The sequence below is a fragment of the Platichthys flesus genome, chromosome 1 (genome assembly GCF_949316205.1).
Source record: "Platichthys flesus chromosome 1, fPlaFle2.1, whole genome shotgun sequence".
NCBI lineage: Eukaryota > Metazoa > Chordata > Actinopteri > Pleuronectiformes > Pleuronectidae > Platichthys > Platichthys flesus.
Genome location: NC_084945.1, coordinates 25,619,320 through 25,639,573, shown reverse-complemented (window position 1 = coordinate 25,639,573; position 20,254 = coordinate 25,619,320). Strand labels below are relative to the sequence as shown.

General features: G+C 40.1%; 1 protein-coding gene across 8 annotated transcripts in view; it reads left to right on the top strand.

The window, feature by feature from the left end:
* The window catches only part of phkb (phosphorylase kinase, beta), a 106,334-nt gene that overhangs the window by 46,716 nt on the left and 39,364 nt on the right, over window positions 1–20,254 (top strand). For all 8 annotated transcript variants that reach the window (XM_062389986.1, XM_062390020.1, XM_062389993.1 and 5 more), the window contains 5 exons: window positions 1,172–1,369; window positions 5,514–5,571; window positions 6,765–6,842; window positions 8,585–8,743; window positions 9,152–9,246. In XM_062389986.1, coding sequence (XP_062245970.1) covers window positions 1,172–1,369; window positions 5,514–5,571; window positions 6,765–6,842; window positions 8,585–8,743; window positions 9,152–9,246 — 588 coding nt within the window. The remainder of the gene's footprint in view (window positions 1–1,171; window positions 1,370–5,513; window positions 5,572–6,764; window positions 6,843–8,584; window positions 8,744–9,151; window positions 9,247–20,254) is intronic.

Genomic DNA, 20,254 nt, shown 5'->3' with positions numbered 1-20,254 from the left:
AGCCGCCATCAGCGTGTGGGGAAATTAGTGTAATTGGACGACATGGCGTTGTAGCCGTAGAGATTGACGTTAAAAAGTGTATTAAAGAGCGAGAGAGGAACATACCAGATGACGCGAAGAGAACCAAAGTATCAAGACATTATCTGTAACTCTTTTGCTATGGCAGAATGTTGTAAGACAATATTTTATTCTAGACCCATTCAATACCAGCACCAAATGTGTTCTGTTAGCTGCCACAGCTGTCGAGGATGTTAACATGTAGATTGGGGTTGCAACATGAAGTTGAACAATAAGCGAGAACTGGAGTAGACGGAGCAGCAATTGGCTCCTCCATGAACTGTAGAGATCCGCGCAAATTAAAAATAAGATTATAGTTCAAGACATAACAGTGGCATCAAACAGTTAAACACATCTCACACTGACAAACTGGTTCATGGCTGTTTATGACACAAAGAAAACACTTCACTGCTGTTATTAGTTCTGTCAGCGCGTAGACAGCAGAGCCCATATAGAACATGGAGAGCAAGTGTAATTTATGGAAGCTCTTTAGCATTTGAATAAAGCTTAAATATTCATAGCTCTTTGAAGTGAAGCTGGTGCTTAATGGGTTTAATTTCCATTGCTTAATAGAGTAACCAGACAAAATGTAATGAGAGTATTAGACCAGTTATATGACCAGTCATAAGAGTTTGTCGGGCTAATAACAATATTCATTCCTAACGATTGCTCCAATTGAAATTTAATTTGGCAGTCCTTGATATTAAATAAGGCAACTGTGCTGTTCATAACCAAAGGTTTTCCCTCTTAAGCAGTGAATCCAGACTCAACTTACTTCAATATTATTAAAAAAATATGTTTCCACTTATCAATCTGTATTGAAAACTGAACTTTACAACATTTAAGAAATGTATTAAAAGATAAAATACATAAGTATTAAGACCAATGGTTCAAGAACCTCTGGCATCAATTACAACATCTTCTAGTGCAACTATATACCAGCTTAGCACTCCTGGATTTGAGGATCATGTATAATTCCTCTCTGCAGATCCTGAAGCTCTTTCAGGTTGGGTGGTGACCATCGGGGGGCAGCCATTTTCAGGTCCATTCAGAGTACGTGTTGATTGGATTCATCCTTCCCAATAGTAATTCCGATACCTTTTTCTACCTGCAGAACACCGATGCAGCCTTGCTCCCAACCATCAGCTATCCTGCCTTTGCCGTGGATGATGATGCTCTGTACAGTCAAACACTGGACAAGATAGTTCGCAAGTTGAAGGGAAAATATGGCTTCAAACGTTTCCTCCGCGATGGCTACCGCACGGCCAATGAAGACAAGGATCGTCGCTACTACAAACCTGCTGAAATGAAGGTGGGTGTTGTAGACAATAGAAAAACCCCCACAAATACTGCCATGTTGAAAGTGCTAGTCCACATTATCATATAAGACTTAAATACAAGAAAGAACTTGGCCTTGGGAAGCACCACTGGAGACAAAAATCATGATAAAGAGAATGACCCGTTCGAAAGGTGCGAGCAAAACCAATTCTACATCAGCAACTTTGCAGACAGAACCCAAGCGGATTTTCAGGTCATGGATATTTTTAAAAAGTAATAAAACACTGTGTTGACAAAACAGGAGCAATTCATCAAGTATAATACAATGTTCAAAATTGCCTTAGAGTTTATTTCAGCCAAACACCTGTTGAATCTGAGGCAAAGGAACATGTCTTTGGCTGCAAATGCATGAAACCTGAAAAAGTTTGAAAGAGTTTGAGTGTGACATTTGAAACGGATAAGGCTGGAAAGGTGTTCTCATTTTATGATGCTAAGAGGTCCTCATGTGACGTAACCTCTCCCGTTTCACTGTGTGTGTGCTCAGGCTTTTCTGATCCCCTGTGATCCTGGCGAAATGTCAGATTCAGCTCAGAGAGTGAACCATGAACAAAAATCCGAGGCTGGACTCTTGATGCTAAAAAAATGTTTCCATAAGCTTCAAAACAAACCCCTAGAATTAATGAGCTGGTTGAGTCAGATGGAGGAAGTCACAAAGATCTATAGCAGCCAAGCAGCTGAAGAGAGGGATGTTTACATCAGTATTTGGTGAAGACCAAAACAGATGTACTTTGTTACATAATCAGGTGGCCAGAATGAGGAAACAACTCTGTTGCTAACTATATCTACTTTATGTTTATGACTTGCGCTGCTTCCATGTGGCCAAAAATCAACACAGATTTAACGTGGATTATAGTCTAGTGTTTGTGTGTATATATTAATTAAGTATGGATGATGATATTGAGGTACTTCCATCAGTTAACAATTTTCTTGAAGAATTGTCTTTTACAAAGAAAATACTGCTAAAAACTTCCAAAAGGATTTTCTTTAAATATGTTTTCAAATAGCTACACACATAAAATGTAGTTCAGCCTTGTGGCTGGCAGTGACCTGATTTGTAATGTATTTTAACAGGACCTGACAGATTGCTGCTCAAGGCGCTCACAGCTGCGATGTGGCTCTGAAGAATGTTTGAAACAATATCACTTTCACCAAATTAAATTGCTTTTGGCTGTTCTTTTATCTTCCGAATGGTCAGAAACTTGAGAAAGGCGGAAATGAGAGTTTGCAGGTGAAAACAAACACAAGAATGTTTCAGTGGTAGGGCACTAATAGGGCGCTATCTCTGAACCACGTGGATTACTTTGAAAATAGCTTTCTTTAATCCTGCAGCAATACTGATACAGAGACTCTTAAGGCTAAGAAATAAGAGTGTAATGCCTTTGCTCCACCCTGCCCTCAGTTCCACCAGCAGGCAGACAGATTTATTGTGGAAGACACTGATGCTAATTAAGTATCAGAAAGTAAACTAATGCTCACTGCTGCTGCCATTTGCCGTCCATCTACCAACAGCAATATATTTGCTACAACATCAGCAAATACTGCAAGTTAAGGTAATCTAATTATACAAGAGGACACAGTGCTGCATTGTGTTATTTAATACCCAATGCAGTAGATATTACATAATATCTAAGATTTCATTCATTTCAGATTTTTTTATTATAAACTGTAAAATGGACAGTTCCAAACAGGCAGTTTCAAAACACACACTGAATACCTTTTTGTAATGTTAGAAAAGTAAAATGTATTTAGGTGTAACATGATAATAAGTCAAAAAGTAAAGGTGAATTTTCCCTACCATGAGTGATATGCCAACGTAAAGATTAATAAAATGCCAGGGGGGTGTCTAACACAGCAAGAGCTCAGTTTGGAGAAAAGAAAACCCAGTTGGACAAGGTCTCCCTGCAGAAGACATCAAGGGAAGTTGTTGTTGTTGTCTAAGAGAGAATTCACAGCAGGGCAGACGTCTGTGCTCCCTGTCTGTGTACCATTGACAGAGAGCAGCAGCCTGTGTGATAGACAGTTTTACCAATCAGTTGAGCTGCTCAAGCACAAAACACCAGGGAACCCTGCCTGTTTACAGCCTCAGTGGACCAAAAAGCACAGGCCTCATTGGGTGACTGCCTCAGCTCTCCCCTTCCCTCTTTTACTCTCTCCCCCTCCCTCTAAATATTACTCCTCCTCCACTCCGGTGTGTCTTTACGCACTCCCCCAGTTTTTCATTTCTCTCCCCCTCATGTCTCTCCCCCCATCTGATAGCTACTGTTGCTTCTTATCTCTGCTGAAACACAGTTTGAAGCCATGCATATACCTGCAGAATCACATGGTGCAAACTTGAACCATTTATTGTGTGTGTGTGTGTGTGTGTGTGTGTGTATGTGTGTGTGTGTGTGTGTGTGTGTGTGTGTGTGTGTGTGTGTGTGTGTGTGTGTGTGTGTGTGTGTGTGTGTGTGTGTGTGTGTGACAGAGCGCGGCGATGATGGATTTTATAGAGGCTATTTCTATTATGCAGCTTGTATGATCTTTTTATAAGTTGACCTTAATAAGTTTTTGTGTTTATATAGAATTAACAACTTACGGTTATTCTGTAAAGACAGAGCTGCTAACGCTGCTGCTGTTTGTGTGTGACCACAAGCTGAGAATGAATGACTGGAATTAAATAAGATCATTTGATTGCATGTGATGTGTAACTTAACGGCTTCAGACGGCCGGTGTGTCAATATGTGTGATACTTGTGACACTGTGGTGTGCGAGCTATAATAGGATTTATGGTTTAGTAATATTTAGAGAATAATCCAACAAGTGATGATTTTCATAGCGCTCTGAGTGTTTGTCCTGTAAAAATTCTTCTCCAGCTTTCACATGCTGGCTTTTATTTATCTGTATTCAATCAGCTGAAAAAAAAAACACGGACTCGGAGTCAATCAGTTAATCATTCAGATTGATCAGTTGGTCAGTCACTGAGTCAATCTCTCAGTCAATCATGGCTTGGCAAGAAGAGTCAGAGGTTTAATTAAATGAAAAACCTGATTAAATTAGTGGAGCAACGTTACGCACGTGCTTCCTTAGGGGACACTAGAGGTCAAAACTGTGCAAATCAAATGTGATCCATAGATCAACAGACTTCAATAACGATGGTCCATCATCTCACTCAGGGCTTTTAACACCTAACCTGTTAAATGCAGTTCAAAAACACACAAATACATCTGCCCACCTTGTTTGGTTTGGTCTGGTTAGGTTTGTGTTCATGCTGTCAGCCAATCTTGGGTAGAGATTTACAAATGTATTAAAGGATTTCATGATAATAGATAATGGATTCAGCTTTAAGTCAAACTACCGTTAAATCCCACATAAGATCATGATCTGTATATGGATCACCCCTTATTTTTAAGATAATTTGGCAACTATGGTAGCACCTTTGTCAGGTACCTTGCATGAAACTAAACATTGGAACTGTCCCTCCGTATGAAATAAAATTCAAATTTTCCATCAGTCCACGGTCAAAGGTCAAGATCACAGGACCTCATTTTCTAGTGAATTTGGTTTATCAGAAACAGCTATAGTGGATTTCTGGCTAAAAAGATCTGGCACAAATATTAATTTGTCAAACAAAGGTTACGGTCATTGTGACCTTACAAAGCACGTTTCTGGACTTGTAAACACGTTAGCTTAATAACACAATTTGGCACAAATGTTCACTTAGACTCTCACATTAACTGAGTTGATTTGGGTGGTCAAAGGTCTAGGTCAAGGTTGCCTCGCACACATGTTTTTGACTTCTCAAACATGTAGCTCCAGTCTACCTTTCTGGAATCTCAAAACTTCAATGATCGACTGATTTATTAACAAATCTATCATAAACTTTCACACATCTCAGACCTTCAGTTATCCTTGTCGCAAAAAACATCACAACTTTGTATTAAGATAAAAAATACCTTGGAAGTTGTTCTTTGTCAGTTTTCATTCACAATGTCATTTCTTGTGTATCTTTTCCCTGTGCCTTGCTGTTCTATATTCGGTGCTACTAAAGGTCACCCATCTGCTTCTTTAAAGTCCCTGTGCCGCTCTCCTCTTTCTGAAGTGGAGAGGCAATAATTCCTTCCCTCTCTTTCTCTCTCCAGCTTTTTGATGGAATCGAGTGCGAGTTTCCCATATTTTTTATCTACATGATGATTGACGGTAAGTCTTGTACTATCCATCGCTGCTTGTTGTGATGCTTTAAGTTTTTGCCAAGATTTGGAGACTCTTATAAAAAATATATTTGGGTGATATTACGTTTCAATTTAAAGGAATCATCAGAAAAAAGTAAGAAGTATAGTTTTTCAGAGTGTTGGGCATCGGAAAGTACGGGAAACCTCTCTGATACCACACCTTTTAAAGTATGTTAATTTCAGCACGATAAAAGAAAACAACCTTTCCTGGAATTAACTCCTTGAGCTGTACTAGAGAGAGAAAATAAGTGATTTCCGGTAGTGTAGCGCAATTTGGCAATATGTCACCCTGAGAAGTGAAATGCTGCTGTGCACTGTATGGCACTAGTGTTGCCGATTACCACACTAGCAATAGGCCATTCAAGGATGACACTTATTACTTCCATACAGGATAGGCAGACCCAGAGGGTTTGATTTGTGACACATTCAACGCCACTTTAACATTAACACACAAAACACATAAACACAAGCTGCCCTGATCAACTTTTTTACTTTCTATTAACACTGGATGAAGTTACTGCTGTATGTGCATACAAAACAGTTCACACAGATGAACCCACGTATCAATTATCATCCATGATCACTCAGCTTTACTAAGCATTCAAACATCTTTCAGCTCATTGTTTTGATGTTATGGTCCATGAGTTTGCCGTTTCACCCTCACTTCTCTCAACAGCCGTGCTTGGAGCAACAGCAGGAGAAAAACCCTGTAGAGCACCACCACAGGGCGGACAGTTAGAGACAATAGCTTTTAGCATTTAGCTTCGGAAGCAAACCTGATCATAACGGGAATGTGAGGGCAAAATAGTGGACTCATATTTGTCAACTGGCCAGAGACATGTATGTGAGAAAGAAGTAGTTAAATCATTTGCAGTTTTAATGTTATTGACAATGACATTTGTCCACATACAGATGCATCCATACACACTAATGGAAACATAGGCATGCATATATAGTGTCCCATTCCCCACATACATGTATCTAATGCATATTTCCTTACTACAGCACACCTTATTGTATTGTTATTGATTTTTTAATGCTTTAGACAGTATGTGTTTTTTTTAAGTTTCATCCGTGTGTGTGTGTGTGTGTGTGTGTGTGTGTGTGTGTGTGTGTGTGTGTGTGTGTGTGTGTGTGGGTGGGTGTGTGTGTGTTTTGCAGGAGTGTTCAGAGGAAATAAAGCTCAAGTCAAAGAATACCAGGATCTCCTTGATCCCATCATCTTCCAGTCATATGAGGGTGAGTAATTCCCGATGGATGTAAACAATTACAGATACACAAACGCACACTCAGACACGTATAACTTTATCTCATCAGACATCATTATGATTCACTTTGGAGCTTCGGAGTCGACTCCTGCTCCCTCCTAGCAAGGAAAATCTTTCACTTATTAAATGGTGTCATCCATATTCATCCGCTGCATGCAGTGACAGAGGCTCACAGAGGCGTTACATTCGAGTGAACTCATACTCTCCTCCCGAGCAGAGTGTCTGAATTCTATATGCACCAGTGCCTGTAGCTGTGGAAGGAAACAGTCAAATGATAGGGATGTCAGGAGCTTTGAGTTTCTATCGGTCCGTTCATAATAGAACAGGTAATAATAATTGGAGAGCAGAGAGGACCATGATGTGAGACAGAACTGACTCTCTGCTGAGCCCTTGTACTGGTTATGTATGAATTTACCAAACCCATGAAGATATTGTCTGGGTTTTAAAGGCTATTACAATTATGATTTCTTATTCTTTCTTAAATTCCAATGAAAAGTCATAAACTGCAAATGTACTTGCTGCTTTGCAAGGCTGCCATTGTCTTTTCTGGTGCAGGTCCAACAGACCTCCCAGGAGTCATGGGCTCCCATTGTCCCCATGATGCATACACATATGTAGGCTGCAAACATGCTAATGTGCTATTATGAATGTACATCTCAGTCCAGTTGTGTCAGCCTGTGAGTCAGTTTTTTTCCTTTAATAAGGTTTAATTCATACTGACAATATATACCTACCTATCCTATCTACCTTTATGAACCTTTATCATTTATAAAATCAGTGTTTGACACAGATCCTTTATTGAAAGTGTAATTTTTACAATTTTGTAGTTTTAGATAGTTGAGCAGACATAAAATAACCAGAAACATGAAACTCTTCCATTCCGCATGCCCAGAACTGCAAATCACATTTTGTGATAATGATGTGTGGAAGAGAAAGGGCTGCACACAGATACATTGTATGATTGTGTGTCATTATATAAGCATCTCCATGGGTTTCTGTGACCACTTCCCTGCTCTATATGCAAATACCACACTTATATCAATTCTGCTCACAGAGAGCAAATATTTTGCTGTCTCTACCCAGCCTAAATATAAATGGACAGGCCTGTTTGTGTCAGCTCTGCAGTTAATTAAGGGTTCTATTCATTTGAAAAAGTAAAAAAAAGATAATTAATAATAAACATCTTGGCAGTCAATGTTGAGAATTAGGTGGGCTGCTATCAATCTATCAAATGATGTGAAACAGTGAGAGGTGTACAAATATTTCTATTTCATGATGAAACTGAAGCAGGTCAGTGGACATCAGCCGTGTTGGCAGTCCCTTAATGTGACACAGGACACATTTGCATTTACACTGCTGTGAGTATGACTGTGGTGAGGATCTCAACTGTGTCCTCAATCCGTCTTGGATGCGTTCACCACTATACTTATCTTTCGCGGTATAAGGAAATGGTGCCAATGGTAAAGAAGAGGTCTCATAATGACAATAAAGAAAGTGTGTATGCCAAATTGTGAAAATGTTTTTCTTGAGGAGGAAATCGGTTTAAAGTTAATAGCACTTTTCTAGAGAGTGAACTGTTGCTACTTATTGTCACTACTGACGTCTTACTTAAGTATGGTTCCTGTATTATAGTAAAGGGTGGTCTCTCCACACACACACACACACACACACACACACACACACACTGCTCACAGTCCTTGTCCCTCTTGCCAGGCCATGCTGTCGTCCCCAAATACTACTACGTACCGGCCGATTTTGTGGAGGCGGAGCAGAACAAGCACGGGAGCCAGAAGCGTTTCCCTAGCAACTCTGGACGTGATGGGAAGGTCTTCCTGTGGGGCCAGGCCTTGTACAACATCGCCAAACTGCTAGGTATGCCAGTATATATGTGTGTGTGTGTGTGTGTGTGTGTGTGTGTGTTTGTGTGTGCGTGTGTGTGATGGTCCACACACTGACAGCCACTCTGCTCTAATTTCAGTCTGTAAGTTCATTATTAATATGACCATAGGGTTTATTATACAACATTTTGTGTTACAGAAGATAAGTTTAAATTGGCTTAACATCAATTCGTTCTTATTATATTGATGATTGTTTAATGATGAAGCGATGTAAATGTATTTTTTACCACAGAGGATTCAGTTTGACTCATCCTTGTGTGTCAATAAATTATGTGAAAAATATGAAATATATATGTATTTTTACAAACTTTCTATATCTTGTAAATGTGGGTGTGTTAATTGTCTTCTTGTCTATGTTTGTATGTGTGCCTTCATATTCCAGTGGATGAATTGATCAGCCCTAAAGATCTTGATCCAATCCACCGCTACGTGCCCCGACAGGACCAGCGAAACGTCAGCATGCGATACTCCAATCAGGTATACGCTTTAATGTGACTGTGATTCATTGTCGTCCCTGGCTTTCATCCTCATTGTGCTACTACGTTCAAGTGCTCCTTGTAAACTTGTTTTAGCCCTTGTGAATTAGAGATCAAATCAAGTAGCCGAATAGCTTTCTGCTGTAGATACAGAGAGTGGGCTGCAAGTGAACTGCCCAGTCATGATGAAAGAAAATAAAAGTTTTATAATTGGAATGTATGATATATTTTCAAGCAGTGAATACATGGTAACACAAAAGTCAACTCTGACTGTTTGATCTTCACATAAATAGTAATTTGATATATTGCTTTGACTTTCTGAACGCACATTGTCCAAGAATGGAGAAAAGCCCTGGAATACAGACTTTCTCTGAAGTATTTTCCAGATTTGACGTTAAATTGCTGCATCTTACATTTAAGAGGACGAGGTCGCGCTACATGATGAATCAAGTCTGCATTAAGCTAATTCCTTCAAATGTATGACCAGTTGTCAATGGGACAAATATATATGAAGACTTAATAATACGACTTAACTAATGTCCTTTAACAAAACCTTATTAGAGTCTGCTCTGGTAAATGAATTGAGAAGAACGAAGAGGCCAACAACACTAGACTAATAGTGCACACAGCTTAGGGAATTTCATTGTCTCCTCAAGGAGCTGAATCTGGGTAACTGCTGTTACCACTGAAGTTATGGTATAATATAACTTGAGTGAGTGAAATGAGCAACATAAAATGAATGCCTGTTCGTGACTTTGCATCTATTTTGTATGTCAGAGAACGGCGGTTGCTTGCAAAAGCTGTGTCCCAATTTAGAAGCTGTATCACTTAGCTAGACCTGGTCTACGCAGCTGACGTGAGTTGCATCCTTCATGGGCTGCACAGACATTTATACTGCAGATCATCCTTCAAGTGCAGCCTCCGAAGGATGTGGCACCCAAATTGAGACACAGCTATTGTGCGTGGCATGGACACACATGAGGACAGGAAGTGAAGATCTTTAAATGAGGTGACAATAGACATACTACAAAAAAAAAAAAAGGAATTGAATACGTATATTTATTTAAAAAAAAAGAAATGTATAGCAGAGAGTTCCAGCTACTGCATAAAAGGCAAGCACCTACAACATATTTATAAAATACATGATAGCAGTCTTGTTATTATATTCAGTGAGTTGAGCTGTATGAAACTACATCAAGTGTCAAAACCTTATTTCAGGCATTTCATTTTAGGTTTTACAGTTGAGTGACAGATAAAACCCACTGATTTCACACTCACAACACTAGATGGATTAAAATCATGTGTGATGGGCGAAGTATCCTCTTGACCTGGATTTTTGTTCTTCACAGTGAGTGGAATGGATTTGTACTTGACGTGGAGTGACTTTGTCTCATTACAAAACCTAGTGTGTAGTTAAATATGTCATGAGCCACATGTCAGCTAAGGCATAGCTACATGATAATCAGCTATGAGCATAAACTTTGGAGCTATGCAGTAACTCCTTAATACACAACGGGAAACCCACCAAAACTCCAACATCAAACTCCACCTGCTTTTATACGAAACATAAAAAAACACCCCAGTAGGCTGCTACTACTCTGCTTCTACTCTGCTTCCTTTGTTGTGTAATTCATGTGTTCTAAGTTTTAATAATGTACTTCATCCATCAACACCTGGGAAGGGTACTCTGTTGTTTCCTAGGCAAGAGGCCATTCTTGTAGATGAGAATGCAATTGATTTCATTTCCATGACAAACAGTGTCTCTGAACAGTGGTTGTGTCTGGGGTTTAATCCATATCTGAGCAGCAGCTCTGAACTTCACACAGATGAAGGGTGGAGATACGTGCACAGTGGCCTGACGGTTCACTCTCTTTGCCTTGCAGTGTGGATTGATATCCCATTCTGCTGCTGCGCTCTGTATTCAGTTCAGTTTTTTTTGTAGCCGGGGTGTTAAGATGGAGCAAGAACAAGTAGCAGCATAGGTCCACAGCGGTGGAATTTTCTTCATATTGGTTGCAGGGAGAAAGATCAAAAGTGAAATCAAAAATTAGGGCAAACATAGGGAAAGGCAGCGATGGACGAGAGCATGACAGCCATTAGAAAACTTAACAGAAACAGAGAAGGAGTTGAACATTTGCCTCTCACATGTAAAAATGTATTTTTTAAACTCTGCAGGACATCAGCGAAGGCTCTTATAATTATTTTGTTCACATTTTGCAGTTTTGTATGCTTTGTATGATTTAATTTCCACTAGAGCAAAATGTGCCTGTCTGTGTGGGCTGATTGTTTGGGATGTGTTGGTCAAGTGTTTGCATAAAAAAATGACCCATAACAGAAACAAACACAATGTACAACTGCCTTCTGTTTTGGTTCCAAATGCACCATTGCTGATTGTGGCCAAAGAGCTATATCTTGATTTCAGCTGTCCACAGCTTGTGTCTCCAAATCGACTCCTAGCCGTTGCTTTTTTTACATTCTGATGATGTGCACATCTTTTTTATGATTGTTCCATTGTTCTTCTTCACAAATCGAGTTCTGGAATTTTCAGAATCTGATGATTCATTATGTCATGTCTTTACCTGCCATAAAGCACCTAACAGGTCAATTAAGGCTTAATTGATATCTGAGTGTTTTACGACTACCAGGTTGCCACAGCTGTTGTAAAGGTCACAGTCACAGTTTAATTGTTGTTTCTTCTATTATATAATTAATAAAACAGACAGCAACAGTGTGATAACAATGACAGAACAAACTGGGTGTTTGTCAAATTGTGTATGATTTTCTTTCCAAGCTGTCGAGACCTTCAAACTGGGATCAAGTTAGTATAAAATCACATCAGCTTACAAGTGTTAGGTGATGCAGAGTGATGTTTCACTGGAGGGAGACATTACATTACAGTACATTACATTACATTTCATTTAGCTGACACTTTTATCCAAAGCGACTTACAATAAGTGCATTCAAACCCGATGGTACATACCAAGGACGACAAGAATCAAGAAAGTACAATTTCTTCAAATAAAGCAAAACTACAAAGTGCTACAAGTAAGTGCCATTTAAGTGCTACTAAAGTGTTAATTTCAAAAGTTGTTAGTTGTTAGAGATGGGATGAATACATGCAGCGCCGCCATGCTGTTATGAATCCAGCCTCCCAACTAGTGTGCAGTGTGAGCAATGCCAGACTCCCCTCAGGTAGGCTGCATTTTTTGTCGAGAATATCTGAGGTTTCATCACAATACACTTTGTCAGTACTGGATGTTCAGGCAGCATGATGGCCTGCTGTGAGCCTGGCCTCTAATGGCAGCAGGCAGTGCTCTGCGGGCAACCCATCAACAACAGCCTATCACATCTAGTTTGATGTTTTCAGCCACATGTGGTCCAAGCAAACAAATAGGTCGTTTTACTTTGACTATATTTCTGGAAGAGGAAAAATGAATATCGCTGGCGTGGTGCTTTGTTGCCAGTGATGAGGCACTATGTTTCATTTTAAATGAAACCACACAACTTGTTAATGAGTTTATTAAAGAGTCAACAACTTGTTACTGACATTACCGTGAAGGCGAACTGAGTGTGCTCTATTTCATCAGTGGACAGGGTGTATCGGTGGGAAGGAGTTGATTACTTCAGCCCAACCACTGGAGCGTCAAGGTGAATGTTTCAAATCGTAAATAGTTTGCTGCTCTCACATACGCTGTAGTGCACGGCGCCAATGGATGGGGGGAACACAGAGGGAAGGGGAGAAGAAGGCTTGGTGCTCATGAGAACCCATTAACCCTTTGAACCCAGTAGATTCCACTATCATCTTCTCAGAGTTGGATAGTGCCTCACATCACATCTGAAATTACAGACATATATTGCTATAATAAGTGCAATGTACACTGTCCGAATTTGGCACCTTCTCTGTTGTAAACCACAGATGATCAATCCAAAATTTAAAGGAAAAGACTGGGGTCAAACTGAAACGAACTCTGTCCACACAAAGCACTGTGGCGTTTTCCTAGTTAAAATCCCCATCCATACTAATTCACCTGTCACGTGACCACTAACATACACTAGGCATGCGTGTGCCATCATCATCATTGTAAAGTGAACTTCACTGCACAACAGCTGTTAGCAAAGACAACAGGGTCACCAACACCCATGATTGACTATCCATGTTGCGTACTACACTGGTAAACGAGGGTAAGGCCATTTGCCTTCTTATGGAAGGGGGTCCCGTGATAGTAAGATGAAAAATCTGCCAAAGTAACGTCGTAAACGAAAAGACCAAATCAGGAAGCAGCAGTGCGTGTCTATTACATTGTTTCCAAACATCTACATTTCTGACTGTCCTGACTAAAACTCAGCTTTCAGAGTTTTCTAAATAAAACAGGGTCGCGCAGCAGTGATTCCAAACCTCTCTGTTGTAGCGGCTCTAAAGTCATTGCTTTTTTCGAATCAAAACATAGTAGTATGGTTGAAGCCAAATCCACTTATTGTCGTCGGTCCATCTGTGGTAGCAGTTCAATCGGGAACTGCTGTAGCAAAAGATAAAGAAATAGAAGCTCAAAGTGCATCTAGAGCATGGATTTGTGTATAGGGGGCGATGAAAGAATACCTGAATTTTTACTGTAGTTTAGCATAGCGAGGATGTGTTGGGGGAGCAGTGGGATAAATACTATGTTGATGCGCTGTGGTCAACAGCAATGCGTTTTTGCGTTTTTCTAGCTCAGTAGGCGAATTTCATTCAAAAGAGTTCATGCTATCTAGAGAGAGATACCACTAAGTTCTACCAGAGGGTCGGTGGTTCTATCCCCGACTCCTCCAGTGTCCTTGGGAAAGAAACTAAACGCCAAATTACCCCTTACTTCTGAGTGTTAATGGTGTGGGATATAGACAACACTTTGCATAAAAGCACTTTAAGAATTTATGTGTGAATATGACTTGTACTGCAAAGCATGTTTTTTTAAATACAGACCATCACCATGTGTTGTACATGTATTCAGTTCCTCTAATACGTCCATGGGCTACGTATAATTTTGCAACATAAAATGTTTGTTTACTTCTCCCAAAGGCAGAGACCTTACGTTTCAAAGTGTACCTGTACTATGCCCCCAGCCAGGCGAAATTAAATCTTGTTATTTATTTATTTCACTGGCGCTAAGCTGAGCACTTTTCATGGTCAAATGGCCCCAATTCGCTACTACTACTATCCTCTGCTGCTTCTACCTCTTTGTTCTGCTAATAGCTTTTTACAACCTCTCCCTGATTTTTATTCTTCCTTTTTTTTATCTATCGTTATCGATCGTTATTTGTGTGATTGTCTCTCTCACACTATCTGAGCCAGACAACTTGCATACATGTGGCGTTGGCAAAGATGTAGAAAAAAATGTGAGGAGAGGAAATGAAAAGGGGAGAACAGGAAAGTAGGCGGAGGTAGCTACACTATTTTTATGTTTACTATTTTACGCTTTAAGGAAGACTTTTTGTGTGTGTGTGTGTGTGTGTGGGTTTGTGTGTGTGTGCGTGTGTGTATAGCAGCTGTCTTGTTGCCTGCATCGTTGACGTCCAGTGTTTGGTCTGCAGGCAGGAAAGGCACATGGGCGTGCTGAGCTTTCACATGCAGTTAAGGCCTGATGTCTACACTCCCTCTTTCTTCCTCTGTGTATGTGTATTATTAACATCCCATTTTGTGTTCCCCTCAAAAATATGTGCTATGTATGAGCATGGCTCTATCTTTACATATCACAATCTCAGTCTACGTGTAAGACATATGCGTGTGTGCGTGTGCATATGTGTGTTCCTGGATGCTGTCATTTGCAAGCTTGTTTGTGTGTTTATGTATGCGTGTATTATTCATACTGAATGTTGTGCTACCACTTAAAGTCCCTGCATGAATTCATTCCACAGCTGGGGGAGAATGAAATGCTGCACAATATTAAACACACAAATAGACTCCAATATTGTCCTGTGTGCTTCCACATATAGACTTACATAAGGTTACCTCAGGGTTATTTGAGCTCTGGGATTCAGAATTGAAAAATAATGTGTGTAGGAGCTGACAAGGTTGTACCCACCTTATACAATAATGTCCAGATATCACTTTAAGTAGCTAATGCATCGTGTACATCCATTGCACCTAGATATCTACTGCACCCAATTTTATACAGTCTGATGTTACGACACAAGACAAAACTTGAGTATCAGCTGCATAAAAATATGATTACATCTGCAGTCTTAACGTTTTTTGCCCTGAATACAAATTAGCAGGTTAATCCACTTGATAGTTTACAACATCACATTGTAACCTTTTTTTTATTGTCACATCATTTCAGTCTCATTCCCACATAAACCCCGCTATGACTCCTACACCCGGAAATGCCCTGCAGAAGAAGTAGTGACGTGTTGCAGCTGACGTAGCAGCACTGCCCAGGCAGGACGTCTTAAGAATGTGCACAACACAGCATCAATTTTATATGGCAAGTCTAAATTTAATTACGATTACACAGCACATACTCCCCATATTGCACGTGTGGGAAAGTGGTCTCATACTTGTGGAGCGCCCCCCCCTGTCGGTGCAGGCGAGATGTATTAAATTTGCATCATGTGTACATTTTAGCAGGAAGGAAACACTGGCTTTGCCTCCAACAAGCAGCACTTTGAGGGTGGGAAGTGGAGATTTAGTTGGTGAATGGGGCATTTATGCAATGAACTTCAAGCATGTTAAATATAATATGAAGCTGGAACATAAAGTTACTCAACTTAGATATGTGGATATGTTTTGCAAAATCTGCAAAAACAGCTTAAATGCTTTACTACAGTGCTGCTAGCACCACTGTGTCCTAATATTAGTCACAAATGGGTTTTATTTGTAGCTTGACTTTGTGGATAAGTGCAGCTTTCCATATATTAAGAAACCAAAGAGCAGTGGTCAACTCAGCTGGGGTTTTATCTGCACAAGAGACAACTTGCTGCCGGCGCTGTGAGGGTGAGTCAGATCAAACGCACCCTTGGGAGTGTGGCGTGACATCCCACTGACAAACATGCAATAATACGCAGCAGGCGTAGCAACTTGGGGGGGGTTAGACAAGTCACGAATAGCTATAAAAAGTGAATTAGCTGGTTATGTTCCTTATGCCACACACTTGCTTTTAATGTTACCCTGCTAATCCACTAAGCTGTTCTGGTATGGCAGCAGTGTCACACACTCTCTTTATCTTTTCCTCCATCTGCCTCGTTCAGTTTTTTTGGTGTATATTCAACAGGCCACGTACTCTCACAAACATGCACCCAAATAGCTGCAAGAGCAATTATTGTGTGAATTACAAACAAAGCGACGCACCACTCAACTGTGACCTTGTAAAACTCTTGAGGAACCTTTGGATTTAGTGATTTCCCTCATATCTACACATTTATATCTGGCACCATGTGAAAACAAGGTTAATGGAAAAGTTGCTATGTGGTCCACTCTGCTGGAGCCGTCACTCATCAATCAGAGATAAGGCGTGGGTCAAGAGAGGCCCCCGATTGGAAAGAGCTGCTTGGGGAACGAGCGTACGTCTTTGGAGGAGAGGTGGAAAAAGAGGAACTAAGGGGTGGGGGCAGGACAAGGAGGGGGGTTATGTGGGTCAGAGAGAATAGAGGGAATGAAGCTGAAACATAGAGGGAAAGGGAGGGAGGCAGAAAAAGAGAGATAACCTAATTTAATTCTCTATATTTAAAACGAATGTTTGTCGGATACCTGGCTTTCTTCAGAGTAACCTGGGCACCACCAATACATTGCTCTATTTAAAAAATGTTTTATCTTAGCACCAGTATCTAATGTAGAATCAACATCCCAGTGTGGCTCACCTCCAATGGAGTCCGACCAGTTAGTCAAACATTCAATTTTTTTACCCGCGTTTCTTGCCATCGTGAAGTGGTATTGTCATATACTTTTATCAACTAATCAGGATTCTCAAGTCGACTTTATGGACTGTGTTGGTCAAAAATGTGTTAGTTGGTAGTCGAAAGTTCTGGCTACATTCTCTCATAGATACCTAAAAAACAAATATGTATTGCAACATAAAGCATAAAAATCTCCATCTGTTAAAAATCAATTTTTTCATTCAGAGCTTCAGGTGTCCTCCAGCAGCCACGGGTTTGATTCCGTCCTAGGGCTTTTGCTGTGTGGCCTCCTCATTCTATGTCCCCATTCCAACAATGTACAATTTGGTAGCACAGAACAAATTTGTGAAGCACAGAATAACACATTTAGCGTCTGAAGAATGTCCCCAATGAAATTATGCACTGAACTATTGAAACAGTTTTACAAGTTACCGCTTTTAATGTTGTGGCTGAATGTGAATATTAGGATTAAAGTCTGAGACTGTGGCCTTACAAACAAGGTTTGGGGAAAAAGTGCCCTCTCACTCGACCTCAATTTACTTACATAGTTTTGCCAAACTTCTATGTGCCTCTGAGGCATTTGATCATGTCTGACTGTGAAAAAGTGTAAAAACAGTAAAGTTCCTTATCTCTTAGGCTAAATCAAATGCATTTAGGCTGCTGTACGTGATCTGCCTTTTATAGCTAATCTAGTAACTTATTTAATATTTATTTTCCCTACCATTCACTGAGCCTCCCCTCAAAATGTTTTGAGTCCCCCCATGGGGAGACCCAGCACCCACTTTGAAAAACTCTGATATACATAATATATATCATCCCTATGAGGGTTTTATCTGAAAATAAGAGCTAAAGTAGGGACAGCAAGATTAAATGAAACACATTCAGTTATAACAAGCCACAAAGACCAGAACAGCGATAAAGATAAACTAAATACACTAAGAATCAAGACACAGTTTCAGAAAACTATACACGATACAGGTTTGTTGCTAAATCAACCAGGATCTATAATGAAAGTGATGAAGTGATCACCAGGTGAATTCCAGGATTTTGCTCATTTCACAGGAAAATCTGTTTGAGCTAAATATGTTTGCAGAATGAAACTTCACAGTTCCCACTTCAAGCTGCTGTGGATGTTCGGCTGCATCTCTGCTGTCTCAGGAAGTGTTTTCAGGAAGGCAGAGGAGTCACTTTTACATTTAAACTCACAAACTCTGAAAACCTTAAAGCTTCTATTTAATGGTGCTTCCTTATTTGCGTTTAACCCTGGCCTTGATCAAGGCCTTGATTGTAAAGAGGGTGTGCTTATAGTGACTAGTTGTTGTAGGGCCAGGTAGGAAAACAATAGGATTCAGAATATGTATCCTAATATTTTAAAGCCAAAATTATTAAATAAATGTATAACTGAAGTTTCCATCAGTGGTTCCCTTTTAGCCTGTTTACAGCTTTGAAATTCTCCAATGGACTTTTTGATCAGACACCCTGGTTCAAGATCGGCAAAGGTGGGAAAGCTTTCAGATACTATACCGATTATTATTGCAGTCGATTTCATGTGAACAGGTGCTTTAAATATCTAGGTGATGTGGGCAGTTATTTGTTGGAGTGCAGGTGGTGAGGAGAGGTGACCTTTCTTCATCCTGCTGTGAACAATACTTTTCAGTCAATTTGCTGCAGGACATGAATGTTTTTAATTGAGTTTCTCCTCACTGTTGTTTTCCTGTGACGGTAAATGGACAAGACAATGTAGCATGGCCATCGCTTGTCATGGTAGAAGACATAGCGGTTCTGTGGTCAGCTCTTATTGTACAAACACCTGCTAAGATCAATGAAGTATGAATATGAGTCTAGATTCAAAAGGCAGAACATGTTAAAAGTAAATAATTTTGAATATCTCCGGACTGTCCCGGTATGGAGACACCTTGAGCAGAATGGAACTGATTGATGCATTGACCCATGCACACGTTTACACACACACACACACCCACACACACACACTCGCACACACACACACACACACACAAACACACACACACACACACACACACACACTCATACACACACAGAGTGGTCTTTCCATCACTTCAGAATACATTTTATTGTCTTAAATAGATTTTCTGGAGACTTACTCTTACTATTGTTAGGACTTACTACTTGCTTAACCCTCACAATTACCTGAACCTTAACCTTAACTTTAACCTTAACCTAAAACCAACCTTATACTTAACCTAAACCTAAACCTAAACCTAAACCTTAACCTAAAACCAACCTTAACCTTAACCTTAACCTTAACCTTAACCTTAACCTTAACCTTATCCTTATCCTTAACCTTACCTTAATCTAAATCTAAACCTAACGTTAACACATGTCTTAACCTTAAAATGGAATCATTTACATTATGATCACTTACTTTATGTCCCCACAAAGAGGACAAGTCCACACATTGTGAGTGTAAACAGATTATATCTGAGTGAGGACACACTTATTAACTAGGCCTTTACCCTAACCTTATCAATCCAAACCAAATGTCTAACCCTAACCTACCTCTTATTCTAACCCTAACCCACAAACAGCCATTTGAAAAAGAAAGGGCTGGTAAAAATGTCCTCACTTTGCAATAAACTATACTCTGTATAGTCTATTCTTAATATGGTCCTCACAACGGTGTAAGTACAGGACCACACACACACACAGATTGAGTGTGTTCTAAACCCTGCTGTTTGCCAAATGGCCTGGTGGCGGGCAGGAAATGTCCAGCCCAGTGGTCTGTGACAGTAAGAGCCCCAGAGAGATGGCAACTGACCTTAAGATGCAAGGAAACGGATATCACTCAGACATAGTGGCACACTTTGCATGCATTAACACTTGACACACCACCTGTGCTCAAAAGCATCCACTAAGCGCCCTAGTACCATCACATGTACAGTCTATTTTTAAATATATATACTAAGTGTGTGTGTGGCGTTTTTTCTTTTACAACACACCCCTGCATACACACCTCCACGGCTTCTTTTGTGTTCCAGCATGTACTCTGTGCCAGAGGGGAACCATTAGTGGTGTCTGATAGTTTTGGCCCCGCTTGTTTCTTCATCTCCCTGTCAGTGTTATTGGCCAGCTCCGGTGTTCAGTGTCTTCCTGTCCCTGAAGTA